At 32.6% G+C, this 17,516-nt stretch overlaps 3 protein-coding genes across 3 annotated transcripts; all 3 read left to right on the top strand.

Annotated features, from left to right (window-relative positions):
- The first annotated feature begins 561 nt into the window (after positions 1-561).
- On the top strand, positions 562-1,767 carry LOC119615296. The gene has a single exon (XM_037971364.1). The coding sequence runs from the start codon at positions 695-697 to the stop codon at positions 1,640-1,642; it is 948 nt and encodes a 315-aa protein (XP_037827292.1). The 5' UTR covers positions 562-694; the 3' UTR covers positions 1,643-1,767.
- Positions 1,768-9,959: 8,192 nt separating this feature from the next.
- LOC119615295 (probable phospholipase A1 magnifin) lies at positions 9,960-11,398 on the top strand. The gene is made up of 2 exons (XM_037971363.1): positions 9,960-10,015; positions 10,073-11,398. Exon 2 carries the CDS (start codon positions 10,164-10,166, stop codon positions 11,097-11,099), a length of 936 nt encoding a protein of 311 aa, XP_037827291.1. The 5' UTR covers positions 9,960-10,015; positions 10,073-10,163; the 3' UTR covers positions 11,100-11,398.
- A 4,113-nt stretch (positions 11,399-15,511) lies between these two features.
- LOC119615297 (phospholipase A1 VesT1.02-like) lies at positions 15,512-16,768 on the top strand. The gene is made up of 2 exons (XM_037971365.1): positions 15,512-15,562; positions 15,620-16,768. Exons 1-2 carry the CDS (start codon positions 15,523-15,525, stop codon positions 16,681-16,683), a joined length of 1,104 nt encoding a protein of 367 aa, XP_037827293.1. The 5' UTR covers positions 15,512-15,522; the 3' UTR covers positions 16,684-16,768.
- Positions 16,769-17,516: the final 748 nt, after the last annotated feature.

Raw genomic sequence — 17,516 nt, 5'->3', positions numbered from 1 at the left:
CTATTGAAGCGTTAGATGTGCTCAAACACTAATGGAATCTGTGTTTGAATAATTGTGTGAAATTCTAATGCCTCAGACACAATATTTTGTTCAAGCCCTTAGTTTTATATGACCATAAAAAAACATATTTGTTTTTCATGTTTTTTTTAAAACTACGAATAGATGATGTCAGGAAATGTGGTAAAAAAATTCTATAAATGTTGTTGGTTGAAATATTTATTTTTAATAAATTCTATATATTTTAGCTAAAAGAATTATATTTAACATGACATTTGTTTTATTTAATATGAATTCATTCGAGTGGAACCGAGGTTGGTATTGGAAAAATGAAAATAAGAGTTTTGTTGTAGAAATAATAATAAAAGATTTTCGTCAGAGAGATTTTTCTAACAGAGCAAATAATACAAATTTATTAATTCTAGTTTAATATGTTAATAAAACACCCTCAAAAAATGATGTTCTTTTTTATTCCCATTTGACCCAGTTGCACCCAAGACACTTGTTTTATCTATAAAAATATTTTAAAAATTATTAAAAATTCTATTTAAATGATTGTGACAACTCAACATTTCATTTCTAGTTAAAAATTTCAAACAAAAATTTATTCTAAATTTTTAGTAAAATTAAAAAAAAATTTAAAATTCTTTTAAAAAACTTTAAACTTGATTTCCTCAATACTAATTCACAAAATAAAATGTCCAGAATTTTGTTATCTTTACCCTCTGCATGGTCAAAGTGTCTACCATTACTATATCAAAGGCAGCGTCATTTTGCCTCGGATATCAAGGGCAGTTGGAATGAGGCACCTGTATGTGAAGAACATAAAATGCCAAAAGCCAAACAAAAATGTCATCCCAAGCAAGTCAGCTGTGCAGGCAGCTTAAGTGCTTGCGGTAGATCAGATTGGCCTAAATGTGGAGAACCTGATATAAAACCTCCCACACACTTAACCTGCTGCTGTGATCGTAGTCTTAGCAAGCCGCCCTGTGAACCGCCTGCAAAAAAGAAACGTAAACGTCGTGATAAAGAAGAAGATAAACCATTTATATCCATGTGGGAAACATGTGGGGTAGAACAACAATGTCCCGCTTTAATACCGCGTCTCGATGAAAGCCACTACGAATCATCGGATAAAACTAAAAGAGTTTATACCCAAACGTGGAAATCTTGCCAACCAGTGGTTAGAAAACGAAAAGTTTGTTGCTTCAATGAAATGTGCATGTTACCTCCCTTGGTAAAGAGACCTAAATGTGAAAGCCCCCAAACCGCTAAAGAAAAGGATAGTGAGCAGCTAAAATTAGACTATAATGTTTTAAAAAAGTGTATGGAAAAACTTCCCGAAAATCCCAATACCAGACGCATAAATAAATGTCATAAAATTAATATGCCCTGTTGTCGTAAAGTGGCTGCAATTATTAAGTGTCATCGTAATCGTATGCGATCCAAGTGTTTAAAAGAATGCTGTCCTCATCCCAGCTTTTCAGAATGTCAACATCCCAAGTTAAAGAAAGGACCACCTGTGGAGTGTCGCTGTTCACATTTCGTGAATCAATGTGAAACGAATCGTTTTGCCATACGCAAGAAACAATTTAATATTCCACCTGCTTTGCCAGCCTGGCCACCCAAAGAGAGACCGAAGTAAACTGTAATAGGATCAAACCCTTCAGAATGTAGAGTTGCAGAGATAAACTAAATATTAAACATTATATTTTGTGAATAAAGTTCATTGAAATTTTAAGAAATGTTTAATAAAATTAAAAAATAAGTTAAAATACAAATTAAATTTCAATAAGAAACTTTGATTATTAGAAATTTTCAGGAATTTTTAATAACATTTCATCTATAGTCTAGACTATAGTCTAGTCTATAGTCTAGTCTATAGTCTAGTCTATAGTCTAGTCTATAGTCTAGTCTATAGTCTAGTCTATAGTCTAGTCTAGAGTCTAGTCAATAGTCTAGTCTATAGTCTAGTCTATAGTCTAGTCTATAGTCTAGTCTATAGTCTAGTCTATAGTCTAGTCTATAGTCTAGTCTATAGACTAGTCTATAGTCTAGTCTATAGACTAGTCTATAGTCTAGTCTATAGTCTAGTCTATAGTCTAGTCTATAGTCTAGTCTATAGTCTAGTCTATAGTCTAGTCTATAGTCTAGTCTATAGTCTAGTCTATAGTCTAGTCTATAGTCTAGTCTATAGTCTAGTCTATAGTCTAGTCTATAGTCTAGTCTATAGTCTAGTCTATAGTCTAGTCTATAGTCTAGTCTATAGTCTAGTCTATAGTCTAGTCTATAGTCTAGTCTATAGTCTAGTCTATAGTCTAGTCTATAGTCTAGTCTATAGTCTAGTCTATAGTCTAGTCTATAGTCTAGTCTATAGTCTAGTCTATAGTCTGGTCTATAGTCTAGTCTATAGTCTAGTCTATAGTCTAGTCTATAGTCTGGTCTATAGTCTAGTCTATAGTCTAGTCTATAGTCTAGTCTATAGTCTAGTCTATAGTCTAGTCTATAGCCTAGTCTATAGTCTAGTCTATAGTCTAGTCTATAGTCTAGTCTATAGTCTAGTCTATAGTCTAGTCTATAGTCTAGTCTATAGTCTAGTCTATAGTCTAGTCTATAGTCTAGTCTATAGTCTAGTCTATAGTCTAGTCTATAGTCTAGTCTATAGTCTAGTCTATAGTCTAGTCTATAGTCTAGTCTATAGTCTAGTCTATAGTCTAGTCTATAGTCTAGTCTATAGTCTAGTCTATAGTCTAGTCTATAGTCTAGTCTATAGTCTAGTATAGTCTAGTCTATAGTCTAGTCTATAGTCTAGTCTATAGTCTAGTCTATAGTCTAGTCTATAGTCTAGTCTATAGTCTAGTCTATAGTCTAGTCTATAGTCTAGTCTATAGTCTAGTCTATAGTCTAGTCTATAGTCTAGTCTATAGTCTAGTCTATAGTCTAGTCTATAGTCTAGTCTATAGTCTAGTCTATAGTCTAGTCTATAGTCTAGTCTATAGTCTAGTCTATAGTCTAGTCTATAGTCTAGTCTATAGTCTAGTCTATAGTCTAGTCTATAGTCTAGTCTATAGTCTAGTCTATAGTCTAGTCTATAGTCTAGTCTATAGTCTAGTCTATAGTCTAGTCTATAGTCTAGTCTATAGTCTAGTCTATAGTCTAGTCTATAGTCTAGTCTATAGTCTAGTCTATAGTCTAGTCTATAGTCTAGTCTATAGTCTAGTCTATAGTCTAGTCTATAGTCTAGTCTATAGTCTAGTCTATAGTCTAGTCTATAGTCTAGTCTATAGTCTAGTCTATAGTCTAGTCTATAGTCTAGTCTATAGTCTAGTCTATAGTCAAGTCTATAGTCTAGTCTATAGTCTAGTCTATAGTCTTGTCTATAGTCTAGTCTATAGTCTAGTCTATAGTCTAGTCTATAGTCTAGTCTATAGTCTAGTCTATAGTCTAGTCTATAGTCTAGTCTATAGTCTAGTCTATAGTCTAGTCTATATTCTAGTCTATAGTCTAATCTATAGTCTAGTCTATAGTCTAGTCTATAGTCTAATCTATAGTCTAGTCTATAGTCTAGTCTATAGACTAATCTATAGTCTAGTCTATAGTCTAATCTATAGTCTAATCTATATAGTCTATAGTCTAGTCTATAGTCTAGTCTATAGTCTAGTCTATAGTATACTAGTCTATAGTCTAGTCTATAGTCTAGTCTATAGTATACTAGTCTATAGTATACTAGTCTATAGTCTAGTCTATAGTCTAGCCTATAGTCTAGTCTATAGTCTAGTCTATAGTCTAGTCTATAGTCTAGTCTATAGTCTAGTCTATAGTCTAGTCTATAGTCTAGTCTATAGTCTAGTCTATAGTCTAGTCTATAGTCTAGTCTATAGTCTAGTCTATAGTCTAGTCTATAGTCTAGTCTATAGTCTAGTCTATAGTCTAGTCTATAGTCTAGTCTATAGTCTAGTCTATAGTCTAGTCTATAGTCTAGTCTATAGTCTAGTCTATAGTCTAGTCTATAGTCTAGTCTATAGTCTAGTCTATAGTCTAGTCTATAGTCTAGTCTATAGTCTAGTCTATAGTCTAGTCTATAGTCTAGTCTATAGTCTAGTCTATAGTCTAGTCTATAGTCTAGTCTATAGTCTAGTCTATAGTCTAGTCTATAGTCTAGTCTATAGTCTAGTCTATAGTCTAGTCTATAGTATAGTCTATAGTATAGTCTATAGTCTAGTCTATAGTCTAGTCTATAGTATAGTCTATAGTCTAGTCTATAGTCTAGTCTATAGTCTAGTCTATAGTCTAGTCTATAGTCTAGTCTGTAGTCTAGTCTATAGTCTAGTCTATAGTCTAGTCTGTAGTCTAGTCTATAGTCTAGTCTATAGTCTAGTCTATAGTCTAGTCTATAGTCTAGTCTATAGTCTAGTCTATAGTCTAGTCTATAGTCTAGTCTATAGTCTAGTCTATAGTCTAGTCTATAGTCTAGTCTATAGTCTAGTCTATAGTCTAGTCTATAGTCTAGTCTATAGTCTAGTCTATAGTCTAGTCTATAGTCTAGTCTATAGTCTAGTCTATAGTCTAGTCTAGTCTAGTCTATAGTCTAGTCTATAGTCTAGTCTATAGTCTAGTCTATAGTCTAGTCTATAGTCTATTCTATAGTCTAGTCTATAGTCTAGTCTATAGTCTATTCTATAGTCTAGTCTATAGTCTAGTCTATAGTCTAGTCTATAGTCTAGTCTATAGTCTAGTCTATAGTCTAGTCTATAGTCTAGTCTATAGTCTAGTCTATAGTCTAGTCTATAGTCTAGTCTATAGTCTAGTCTATAGTCTAGTCTATAGTCTAGTCTATAGTCTAGTCTATAGTCTAGTCTATAGTCTAGTCTATAGTCTAGTCTATAGTCTAGTCTATAGTCTAGTCTATAGTCTAGTCTATAGTCTAGTCTATAGTCTAGTCTATAGTCTAGTCTATAGTCTAGTCTATAGTCTAGTCTATAGTCTAGTCTATAGTCTAGTCTATAGTCTAGTCTATAGTCTAGTCTATAGTCTAGTCTATAGTCTAGTCTATAGTCTAGTCTATAGTCTAGTCTATAGTCTAGTCTATAGTCTAGTCTACAGTCTAGTCTATAGTCTAGTCTATAGTCTAGTCTATAGTCTAGTCTATAGTCTAGTCTATAGTCTAGTCTATAGTCTAGTCCATAGTCTAGTCTATAGTCTAGTCTATAGTCTAGTCTATAGTCTAGTCTATAGTCAAGTCTATAGTCTAGTCTATAGTCTAGTCTATAGTCTAGTCTATAGTCAAGTCTATAGTCTAGTCTATAGTCTAGTCTATAGTCTTGTCTATAGTCTAGTCTATAGCCTAGTCTATAGTCTAGTCTATAGTCTAGTCTATAGTCTAGTCTGTAGTCTAGTCTATAGTCTAGTCTATAGTCTAGTCTATATTCTAGTCTATAGTCTAATCTATAGTCTAGTCTATAGTCTAGTCTATAGTCTAATCTATAGTAGTCTATAGTCTAGTCTATAGACTAATCTATAGTCTAGTCTATAGTCTAATCTATAGTCTAATCTATAGTCTAGTCTATAGTCTAGTCTATAGTCTAGTCTATAGTCTACTCTATAGTCTAGTCTATAGTATACTAGTCTATAGTCTAGTCTATAGTCTAGTCTATAGTCTAGTCTATAGTCTAGTCTATAGTATACTAGTCTATAGTCTAGTCTATAGTCTAGTCTATTGTATACTAGTCTATAGTCTAGTCTATAGTCTAGTCTATAGTCTAGTCTATAGTCTAGTCTATAGTGTAGTCTATAGTCTAGTCTATAGTCTAGTCTATAGTCTAGTCTATAGTCTAGTCTATAGTCTAGTCTATAGTCTAGTCTATAGTCTAGTCTATAGTCTAGTCTATAGTCTAGTCTATAGTCTAGTCTATAGTCTAGTCTGTAGTCTAGTCTATAGTCTAGTCTATAGTCTAGTCTATAGTCTAGTCTATAGTCTAGTCTATAGTCTAGTCTATAGTCTAGTCTATAGTCTAGTCTATAGTCTAGTCTATAGTCTAGTCTATAGTCTAGTCTATAGTCTAGTCTATAGTCTAGTCTATAGTCTAGTCTATAGTCTAGTCTATAGTCTAGTCTATAGTCTAGTCTATAGTCTAGTCTATAGTCTAGTCTATAGTCTAGTCTATAGTCTAGTCTATAGTCTAGTCTATAGTCTAGTCTATAGTCTAGTCTATAGTCTAGTCTATAGTCTAGTCTATAGTCTAGTCTATAGTCTAGTCTATAGTCTAGTCTATAGTCTAGTCTATAGTCTAGTCTATAGTCTAGTCTATAGTCTAGTCTATAGTCTAGTCTATAGTCTAGTCTATAGTCTAGTCTATAGTCTAGTCTATAGTCTAGTCTATAGTCTAGTCTATAGTCTAGTCTATAGTCTAGTCTATAGTCTAGTCTATAGTCTAGTCTATAGTCTAGTCTATAGTCTAGTCTATAGTCTAGTCTATAGTCTAGTCTAGTCTAGTCTATAGTCTAGTCTATAGTCTAGTCTATAGTCTAGTCTATAGTCTAGTCTATAGTCTAGTCTATAGTCTAGTCTAAGTCTAGTCTATAGTCTAGTCTATAGTCTAGTCTATAGTCTAGTCTATAGTCTAGTCTATAGTTCTAGTCTATAGTCTAGTCTATCGTCTAGTCTATCGTCTAGTCTATAGTCTGTCTATAGTCTAGTCTATAGTCTAGTCTATAGTCTAGTCTATAGTCAGTCTATAGTCTAGGTCTATAGTCTAGTCTATAGTCTAGTCTCTAGTCTAGTCTAGGTCTAGTCTATAGTCTAGTCTATAGTCTAGTCTATAGTCTAGTCTATAGTCTAGTCTATAGTCTAGTCTATAGTCTAGTCTATAGTCTAGTCTATAGTCTAGTCTATAGGTCTATAGTCTGTCTATAGTCTAGTCTATAGTCTAGTCTATAGTCTAGTCTATAGTCTAGTCTATAGTCTAGTCTATAGTCTAGTCTATAGTTAGTCTATAGTCTAGTCTATAGTATAGTCTATAGTCTAGTCTTATAGTCTAGTCTATAGTTAGTCTATAGTCTAGTCATAGTTGTATATAGTCTAGTCTATAGTCTAGTCTATAGTTCTAGTTCTATAGTCTAGTCTATAGTCTAGTCTATAGTCTAGTCTACTAGTCTAGTCTATAGTCTAGTCTATAGTCTAGTCTATAGTCTAGTCTATAGTCTAGTCTATAGTCTAGTCTATAGTCTAGTCTATAGTCTAGTCTATAGTCTAGTCTATAGTCTAGTCTATAGTATAGTCTATAGTCTAGTCTATAGTCTAGTCTATAGTCTAGTCTATAGTCTAGTCTATAGTCTAGTCTATAGTCTAGTCTATAGTCTAGTCTATAGTCTAGTCTATAGTCTAGTCTATAGTCTAGTCTATAGTCTAGTCTATAGTCTAGTCTATAGTCTAGTCTATAGTCTAGTCTATAGTCTAGTCTATAGTCTAGTCTATAGTCTAGTCTATAGTCTAGTCTATAGTCTAGTCTATAGTCTAGTCTATAGTCTAGTCTATAGTCTAGTCTATAGTCTAGTCTATAGTCTAGTCTATAGTCTAGTCTATAGTCTAGTCTATAGTCTAGTCTATAGTCTAGTCTATAGTCTAGTCTATAGTCTAGTCTATAGTCTAGTCTATAGTCTAGTCTATAGTCTAGTCTATAGTCTAGTCTATAGTCTAGTCTATAGTCTAGTCATAGTCTAGTCATAGTCTATTAGTAATATAGTCATAGTCTAGTAGTAGTATAGTCATAGTCTAGTCAGAGGATTAAATTCGGCAGTGCCTAATCTCAACATCAGGGTGATATGTAAAATATGGACAATTGTGGACCGAGCTCTTTTGAACTAACAAAATATTAATTTTTAAAAATAAAAAATTTTTATTCAATTTTGCAACCGTGAGTGTAAGAGTAATTTTCTAAACGGGGACATTACTATATGAGCAAAATCAAAAATTTTTAAGAATTAGATAACATTTTTTTTCGAAAATTTTTTTCCTCTGACAAGAACCATATTTAGTGGTTGAATTGGATAATAATTATATATGATAAATATGAAAACGTTAATTATTTTCAATGATGAGCGCAAAATTTTTTTTTTACAAGGTATTAAAAACATAACAAAAGTATATATTTAAAAACTAATGACGTCACTACAGTACCCTTTGGTAAACATTTATAAAGACTATTAGCGCATGTTGAAATAGTTATCGCCAAATTCATATTTCAGAAAAAAACACTGATAATTAAAAAAAAATGATTTTAATGGTTTTTGCAATTTCTTTTCAAACTCAAAATTTTGCAATAATAAAAAAAATTCGAAAAGTTGCCCCAAAATTAGAGATGATTTTCAATGCATTGCACTATTGAACTAAGTTAATATCTCAGTCAGTTTGAAAAATATAGGCATTTGAAGTAGCTTCTTCGTATATTTTTATATCGAATGAAAGTACAATACATATTAATATTTAATATATCCTACACCACTTTAGTGGGGAGGGTATATTGGGTTTGTGCTGATGTTTGTAACGCACAATAATATTGGTCCTATACCCACCTTAAAGTATACCAATCGGCTCAGAATCATTTTCTGAGTCGATTTAGCTATGTCCATCCGTCTGTCCGTCCGTCCGTCCGTCCATGTAAAACTTGGAATCAAACTACAGGTCGCAATTTTGAAGATAATTCAATGAAATTTGGTACATGATCTTCTATTGTTCCAGGGACGAAGCCTATTGAAAATGGTTAAGTCCATTATGGTCCATTACTTAACCTAGCCCCCATACAACTGAACCCCCCAATAGTGCTAGTAATCCTTTTAATTAAACTACAGGTCGCAATTTTGAAGATAATTCAATGAAATTTGGTACATGATCTGCTATTGTTCCAGGGAGGAAGATAGTTAACATCGGTCCATTATATCACCTAGCCCATGTACAACTGAACCCCTCGAATAGCGCTTTTAAAACTTGTAATCAAACTACAGGTCGCAATTTTGGAGATAATTCAATGAAATTTGGCACATGATCTTTTATGGTACCGTAGATGAAGCCTATTGAAAATGGTTTACATCGGTCCATTATTTCACCTAACCCCCATACAACTAAACCCCTCGAATAGGACTTTTAAAACTTGTAATCAAACTACAGGTCGCAATTTTGGAGATAATTCAATGAAATTTGGCACATGGTCTTTTATGGTACCGTAGATGAAGCCTGTTGAAAATGGTTTACATCGATCCATTATTTCACCTAGCCCCCATACAAATGAACCCCTCGAATAGGGCTTTTAAAACTTGTAATTAAACTACTGGTCGCAATTTTGGAGATAATTCAATGAAATTTGGCACATGATATTTTATGGTACCGTAGATGAAGCCTTCACCTAGCCCTCATACAACTGAACCCGCCGAATAGGGCTTTTAAGTTCATAATTATGTTTAATATACTCATATCTCGACAAAAAGCTGCAATAACCAAGTTGTATACAAGACTTGATGACCCCAACGAATTCCATAATAATAGGTTCTTATATGACCCTAGTCCCTATGAAAAGCCCGCATCAAAATTTCACTTAAATGTCCACAATTTTATTCAACAATAAACGGCTTAAGTATGTATATCTAAGGTAAGGTACAATTCAACTTAAATGTGACCAAGTGACCAATATTTCGATATGTTTCAAACGGAATGACAAAATCAATATAAACCTTAATGAACTTGTTAGTGAAATAAAACAATCTTCGTAACAAAACAAACTAATAAAAACGGCTTTAAACAACCAAAACACTTTTAACCATTAAATATGTCTATAGATTCCAGAAAAAACATCTTTTAACATTTAAGAACAAATTAAGCCATTACTAAACCAATTGTTTAGAAATGTTAATAATAATTGGAAAAAATGGTATAAAAGTTGAGAATGTTTTTCTTCAAATATCACAATTAAATTAAGCTTAGTTAATATGAATTATTTCTGGCTGATTTGGCTGTCTGCTGTGGCTGGTAAGTTAAAATCCCATAGAAAAGTTAAAACTATTTAAAACTTATTTTAAATTGCAGTTACCATTACGCGGTGCCTAAAGACGAACGCGTTCATGGTCAAAATGGTTGGTATATACCTGTCTCAGAAGACAGTTTAGAATGGATTGATATGGAAAATGCTGAAACATATCTCGAAAATTTAAGAATGGAATTTATGAGTATGAATGAGTCTCAGAGTATGGAACGTTATGGTATTTTAATTCCAGCAAACGAGGTTTTCTTTCACCTATACACAAATAAGAATCAAAATGATTCTCAGTTAATTACAATCGATAAGAAATCCATTGATGACTCTAACTTCAATGCCGCACATCCTACACGTATATCCGTTCACGGCTTTCAATCTGGCGTTGATGCATTTATTAACTATGGTATCCGTGATGCTTGGTTATCCAAAGGTGATTACAATTACATTTTCGTAGAGTGGAAGGCTGCCACTTCTTTTAACTACCCGATAGTTGTTACATGTCTAGGGAAGGTTGCTGATGAGATTGGCAAATTAATTGATTTTTTGGTCCAGAATAACTATATCAAATTGGAAGAATTGGTAATGAATGGTCACAGTTTGGGAGCTCATGTTGTTGGCTTTACAGCCAGGAAATTTCAAAACATTAAAACCGTTATAGGTTTGGATCCTGCTAATCCTTTAATCCTAAATTACTGTAGATTTCGTCTGTGCGAAACTGATGCCAAATACGTTGAAAGTATTCATACCAATGTCGGTAATTTAGGTTATCTGACACCCATTGGCAAGGGTTCTTTCTATCCCAATGGTGGTCATTCTCAACCAGCTTGTCCTTGGTACCATTCTTTTTTAGGTATCTGTGATCACAGCATGTCTATTAAGTATTACGCCGAAGCAATCCAATTAAATGATTTCTCGAGCATCAAGTGCAAAACATTTGATCAAGCTGTTGCCAGGAAATGCGGTTCAGAGTACAGTGACGTTCGCATGGGTGGCATGGACAATACTGATAATATTTCGGGGGTTTACTATGTCCCTGTCAATGATAAACCCCCCTATGGTATGCCACAGGGACCGTAGTCATAGTCTTGTGCATGAACTAAAATGGAATCTTGGCCACAAAAATGGAATCATAAAAACCTCAAAAAGGACCTTTTTATCTTTTGATCCAGCTTGCCAAATATTGACCCCAGGACAAACATTTTCAGAAACTATGTCTTATAATCATTTAAACTTTAATTTAATTTACAAACGGGGCCACCTTAATGTACATACATACATATGTTCAAAAATAATGAAAAATATCAAAAATAAAAAAATTGATAGATAGGGTCTTATCTCAGTCTCTTATCTTTAAGTATTAAAAATAAATGATTTGTAAAAAGCATTTAAAAGTTTATGGATTTAGTCTTTCTTATTTTTTATACCCTCCACCACCATCAGTGGTGATAGAGGGTATATATAACTCTGTCATTCCGTGTGTAACACCAAGAAATATTCATCTGAGACCCAACAAAGTATATAAAGTCTGGGTCCTTATCAAATTCTGAGTCGATTTAGATATGTCCGTCTGTCTGTGTAAAACACGCTAACGATAAAACGAAGCAATATAATTTAACAAAATTCAGCCAAAATGTTCTTCATTTTCCTAAATTGTTTGGTATTTAAAATGAGCAAAATCGGTTGACACCGGAAAAAGTTATGAATCAAAATTTAAAACAACCTCGAAAAAATAAGCATTTTTTACACATTCTGATGTAATTTTATCGAAAACTATGCAAAATAATTTCATGAAAAACATTACACATTCGTTTGTACACAAGAACTTGATTCCTGCTGAAAATTGCCAGAATCGTTCCACAATTTCATACACCTCCCATACAAAAGTACATATTCCCGGAAAATGGGTTTTTTGTTAATAACTTCCGTCAGAATGTTGATATCTACACAAAATTTTACTAATTAAAATGTTATGTCAATATCATTCATTTAGAGAACAAATTGTCTGGATCGGTCTATAATTGAACATAGCTCCCATACAAGGTCCCCTCCCGAAAATCACTTAAACGCACATAACTCATTACTAAATTAAGATATCCATGTACAATTGGGTACAAGTATTGCTCTCACATACAGAAATATTACTATGAAATTTTTTTTTCCGATGGGTCCATAATTGGTCATAGCTCCCATACAAGGTTCCCCCATCACTTAAACGCGCATAACTCATTTCTAAATTAAGATATCCATATAAAATGTGGTGCAAGTATTATTATATGCACAGAAATATTACTGTAACATTTTTTTTTCCGATCGGTCTATAAGTGGTCATAGCTCCCATACAAGGTCCCCTCCCGAAAATCACTTAAAACCACATAACTCATTAGTAAATGAATTTAGTACAAGTATTGCTCTTATATACAGAAATATTATTATGAAAGTTTTTTTTTGGATCGGTCCAATTGTTCATAGCTCCCTTACAAGGTCCTTTTACGAAATTCTCTTAAACGCACATTACTCATTACCAAATAAAACTATTTATACAAAATTTGGCACAAATATTAGTGTTATATACAAAAATTCTATTTCAAGATTTTTTCACGATCAGTTCATAACATGGGTGCGGACGGTCCCATACAAGTTTGCCTTCAGAAAATCACTTAAACACACATTACTTATTACTAATTCACGATATAGATACAAAATTTTATTGAAATATAGTTTTTATGTAAAGAAATTTAGCTTAAAGAATTTTTTACGATCGGTCTATAATTGGTCATATCTCCTATACTAGGTCCTGCCCCTAAAAGCACTTTAACGGTATTTAACTATTCAAGACATGAGAAAACTTATTTCTACAAATATTTGATCAAATAGAAAAGTATTAATATAAAAGTAGCTGGTGGAGGATATTTAACTTGTTAACATTTAGTCCTTTTTGGGTGTAAAAGGGAGAAAACTGTATTTTAGGTACTTTTTTTCAGCACATTAAGAAAACTTTTTCGATTTATTGACGTAAACCTATTAAATTACGTACTAACTCTGTAATATTTATTGAAATAAAATATTAGCTATTTCATATGTGAAAAAAGTACCAAAAGGGGAAAAACGGGAAATTTAATTTATTCAAATTGGACCAATTTTTATAAAATTTGATAAATAGTTATTTTACTCACACTAAATATGCTATTAGTATATTACTTTGGAATTCGGATACTAAGCCCTATATAGGACCAAATTCAGATAAATTATTAGGTACTTTTTTTAAAGCATAATTTTTCTGGAACAAATGGATGTAGATTTGAATCGTTTGAGTTTTATCTGTGTTATATACATTTAAACATGGAATATTTAGTAAACTTAATTCTCGAAAAAGTCTATTCCTAAGCGAAAAGGGGGAAATGGTAATTTTTTTGTTAGTACTTTCCACAAAGTTAGAACTTATGCCACTTTTGGTACTTAGTCTTTCTTCAAATGATACTCTTTGTATGTTCTTTATTAGAATAGAACTTTTTAGCACTTTTTGTCTCTTAAATGGTACTTTTTGAATTTTCTCAAGATCGAAAAATTACCAAAAAGGTCCTTTTATAAATTCTCACTTAATCCCGGCTATACATGCTTAATTTCATATTTCTAGGTTCCATTTTATTGAAAATTCAAAAAGTACCTTTTGTAAAACGAAAAAGTACCAAAAAGTCCATTCCATTCTCACTTAATCCGGGCTCTACATACTTAATTTCATGTTTCTAGGTTCAATATTATAGAAAATTCAAAAAGTACCTTTTATAGAACGAAGAGTACAAAAAAGTCCTTTTTATGTGTTTTCACTCAATCCGGGCTCTATATGCTTAATTTAATGTCTCTAGGTTCAATATTATAGAAAATTCAAAAAGTACCTTTTAAAGAACGAAAAAGTCCCTTTTATATGTTATCACTTAATCCGGGGTCTACATACACTGCTTCAGTCGTAATTGCTTTACTTTTTTTTTATAACCTACACCACTATAGTGGGAAGGGTATTATGCGTTTGTGCTGATGTTTGTAACGCATTGAAATATTAGTACTATACCCACCTTTAAGTATACCGATCGACTTTCTGAGTAGATTTAACGATGTCCGTCCGTCCGACCGCCCGTGTGTCCATGTAAACGTTGTTATCCAAGTACAGGTCGAAATTTTCAAGATAATTTGATGAAGTTTCGCAAACACGTTTCTTTTGATCCAAGGACGAAGCCTATTGAAAATGGTTAAAATTGGTCCATTATTACACCTATCCCCCATACAACTGAACCCCCGAAAAGGGCCTTTGAGCTCATAATTCTGTATAATATAAATGTATCTCGATAAAAGTTAGCACAACTAAGTTTTATACAAGCCTTGATGACTTTGCCGAATTTAGAACTGATCGGACTTCATTTGACCCTATCCCCCATACAAAGCCCCCCTTCGGAAAATGACTTGAATATCCGCAATTCACTTATTAACACTGTTATTGCAATGAAATTTATCACAAATAAATATTATATAAATATAAATCTATCTAGCCCATTTTATCGAGATCGGTTCACATTTGCTCCTATCCCCCATATAAAGGCTCTTTCAGAAAATTAATTTTTCGTCAATAAATGTCTCAAATAAATCGGAATTAAGGTAATATTCCAGATAAATGCTTTATTATGCAAAATAGATCACATTTAATATTCATAACTGGTGTAGGGTATCTTATGGTCGGCCATGCCCGACTATACTTTCTTACTTGTTTTTGTGTGTGGTTGTAGTTTGTTTATTATTCTGTCTCCGATTGCACGAAAAATCTAAATTTTTGATGAAATTTTCGGAGGTTACTCGGATTTTTGCTCATATCTCCGTTATTTATGAACCGATTTTGCTGATTTTATATAGGAAACTACCCGAAAGCATGTTTGATAGAATTGTTGAAGATTTGGATCCTGAAGATATCTGGGGTCTTCAGAAAATTGATTTCAACAAACAGACAGACAGACAGACGGACATAGCTTAATCGATTCTGTCTATAAGGACTCGGAATATATATACTTTATAGGCTCCTAAAATTATATTATAGAAATTACAAACGGAATGACAAACTTATATAAACTCTTCTCACGAAGGTGAAGGGTATAAAAAGATGAATATTTCGGGTGTTACAAACGGAATAACAAAATCAGTATAAACACTAACAAACTTGTTAGTGAAACGAAATGAATAATTTATTAAAACTGGTGCAGTTGGTTTGCTTATCTGAAACAATTTCCATCCTATCTTCGTAACAAAACTAACTAATAAAAAACGGCTTTAAATAGCCAAAACACTTTTAGCCATTAAATATGTGTATAAATTCCAGAAAAAAACATATTTTCATATTTAAGAACAAATTAAGTTATTACTTATACAATTGTTTAGAAATGATAATAATTATTGGAAAAAAAAAATGGTATAAAAGTTGGAAATTTTTTCTAAAATAACTCAATTAAGTTTAGTTAACATGAAGTATTTATTGCTGATTTTGCTGTGTGCTGTGGATGGTAAGTTAAAATCCTATAGAATAGTTAAAACTATTTAAAACTAATTTTAAATTGCAGTTACCATTAACGCGGTGCCAAACGACAAACGCGCTCATGGTCAAAATGGTTGGTATATACCTGTCACAGAAGAAAGTTTTGAATGGGTTGATAAGGATAATGTTGACACCTATCTTGAAAATGTAAGAAAGAAATATATGGAAATGAATAACTCTGATAGTTTGGATCGTAGAAATATTTTTTTTCCACAAAACGACGTTTTCTTTCACCTATACACAAATAAAAATCAAGTTCATTCTCAGTTAATTACAATCGATAAACGATCCATTGATTCTTCTTACTTCAATCCCGCACATCCTACACGTATATCCATCCACGGCTTTAACTCTGGCCCTGATGGATTTATTAACTATGGTGTCCGTGATGCTTGGTTATCCAAAGGTGATTACAATTACATTTTCGTAGAGTGGAATGCTGCCCGTTATTCTAACTACGCTATGGTTGTTACATGTCTGAAGCATGTTGCTTTTGATGTTGGAAATTTAATTGATTTCTTGGCCCAGAATAACTATATCAAATTGGAGGAATTGGTAATGGTAGGCCATAGTTTGGGCGCTCATATTGTTGGCTTTTCAGCCAGGAGTTTTCATAATATTAAAACCATTATAGGTTTGGATCCTGCTAGTCCTTTAATCAAAGATAACTGTGAGGATCGTCTGTGCCACAAAGATGCCAAATACGTTGAAAGTATTCATACCAATGGCGGTAATTTCGGTTATCTGACACCCATTGGTAGGGGTTCTTTCTATCCCAATGGTGGTCAATCTCAACCAGCTTGTCCTTGGTACCAAAAGTTTATAGGTATCTGTGATCACAGCATGGCTATTAAGTATTACGCCGAAGCCATCCAATTAAATGATTTCCCTAGCATCAAGTGCAAATCATATGAAGATGCTATTCACAAGAGATGTGGTAAACAGTTAACTGCCGTTCGCATGGGTGGCATGGGTGATACTGATAGTATTTCGGGGGTTTACTATGTCCCTGTCAGTGCTAAAATCCCCTATGGGGTACCACCAGGGACCGTAGTCAACGTACAAATTCATGAAACTGAACTTAAATAATTCAGCAGCGGCATAGATGAACATTTACATATGTTTAAAAATAATGAAAAATATCAAAAATAAATGATTGATAGATTGGGCCTTATCTCATTCTCTTATCTTAAAATATTAATAACGGGCTATACCCAGTGTGCTTCGCTACCCCGATCGTAATGGAATAAAATAAATATTATTATTGTAAATGTAAAAATATCCCTTTGTAAAAATATCCCTTTTAGAGATTTCATGTTTCTAGGATCAATATTATAAAAAAACACAAAAAGTACCTTTTGAAGAACGAAAAGCAACCGAAAAGTGCCCTTTTATATGTTTTCACTTACTACTTACGGGCTCTACGTGCATAATATCATATTTATAGGTTAAGTACCTTTTGAAGAACGAAAAAGTAACAATAAGTCCTCTTTTATAGCTTCTTGCATAATCCAGGCTCTACATACTTAATTACATGTTTCTAGGTTCAATATTATAGAAATTTCAAAATAATGATTTATATATACAAAATACACATTTATATAATTTTGATTATCAATGCGGGTTTAAGTAATTTTCGGAAATTTTCCTTATATGGGAGTTGAGATCAATTATGGAGCGATCAGGAAAAAAATTCGTATAGTGATTTATATGCACACAAAACATATTCAAGTAGAATTTTACTCCCATAGATTTATTAATTAATTAAATATGTGCGTTTTTACGAAGTCTACTTTATATAGGAGCTATGACGAATAACGGGCCTATCCGGAAAAAATGTCGTAGAGTGTTTCATATGTACACAAAACTTATTTGTGTCGAATTTTATCAAGTTAGCTTTATTTGACAATGAAATATGTGCG

Source organism: Lucilia sericata, unplaced genomic scaffold (genome assembly GCF_015586225.1).
Source record: "Lucilia sericata isolate MDLA Ls3-8-SP2 unplaced genomic scaffold, ASM1558622v1 Contig004803F_arrow, whole genome shotgun sequence".
Taxonomy (NCBI): Eukaryota; Metazoa; Arthropoda; class Insecta; order Diptera; family Calliphoridae; genus Lucilia; species Lucilia sericata.
This window is presented reverse-complemented; position numbering and strand designations above follow the sequence as displayed.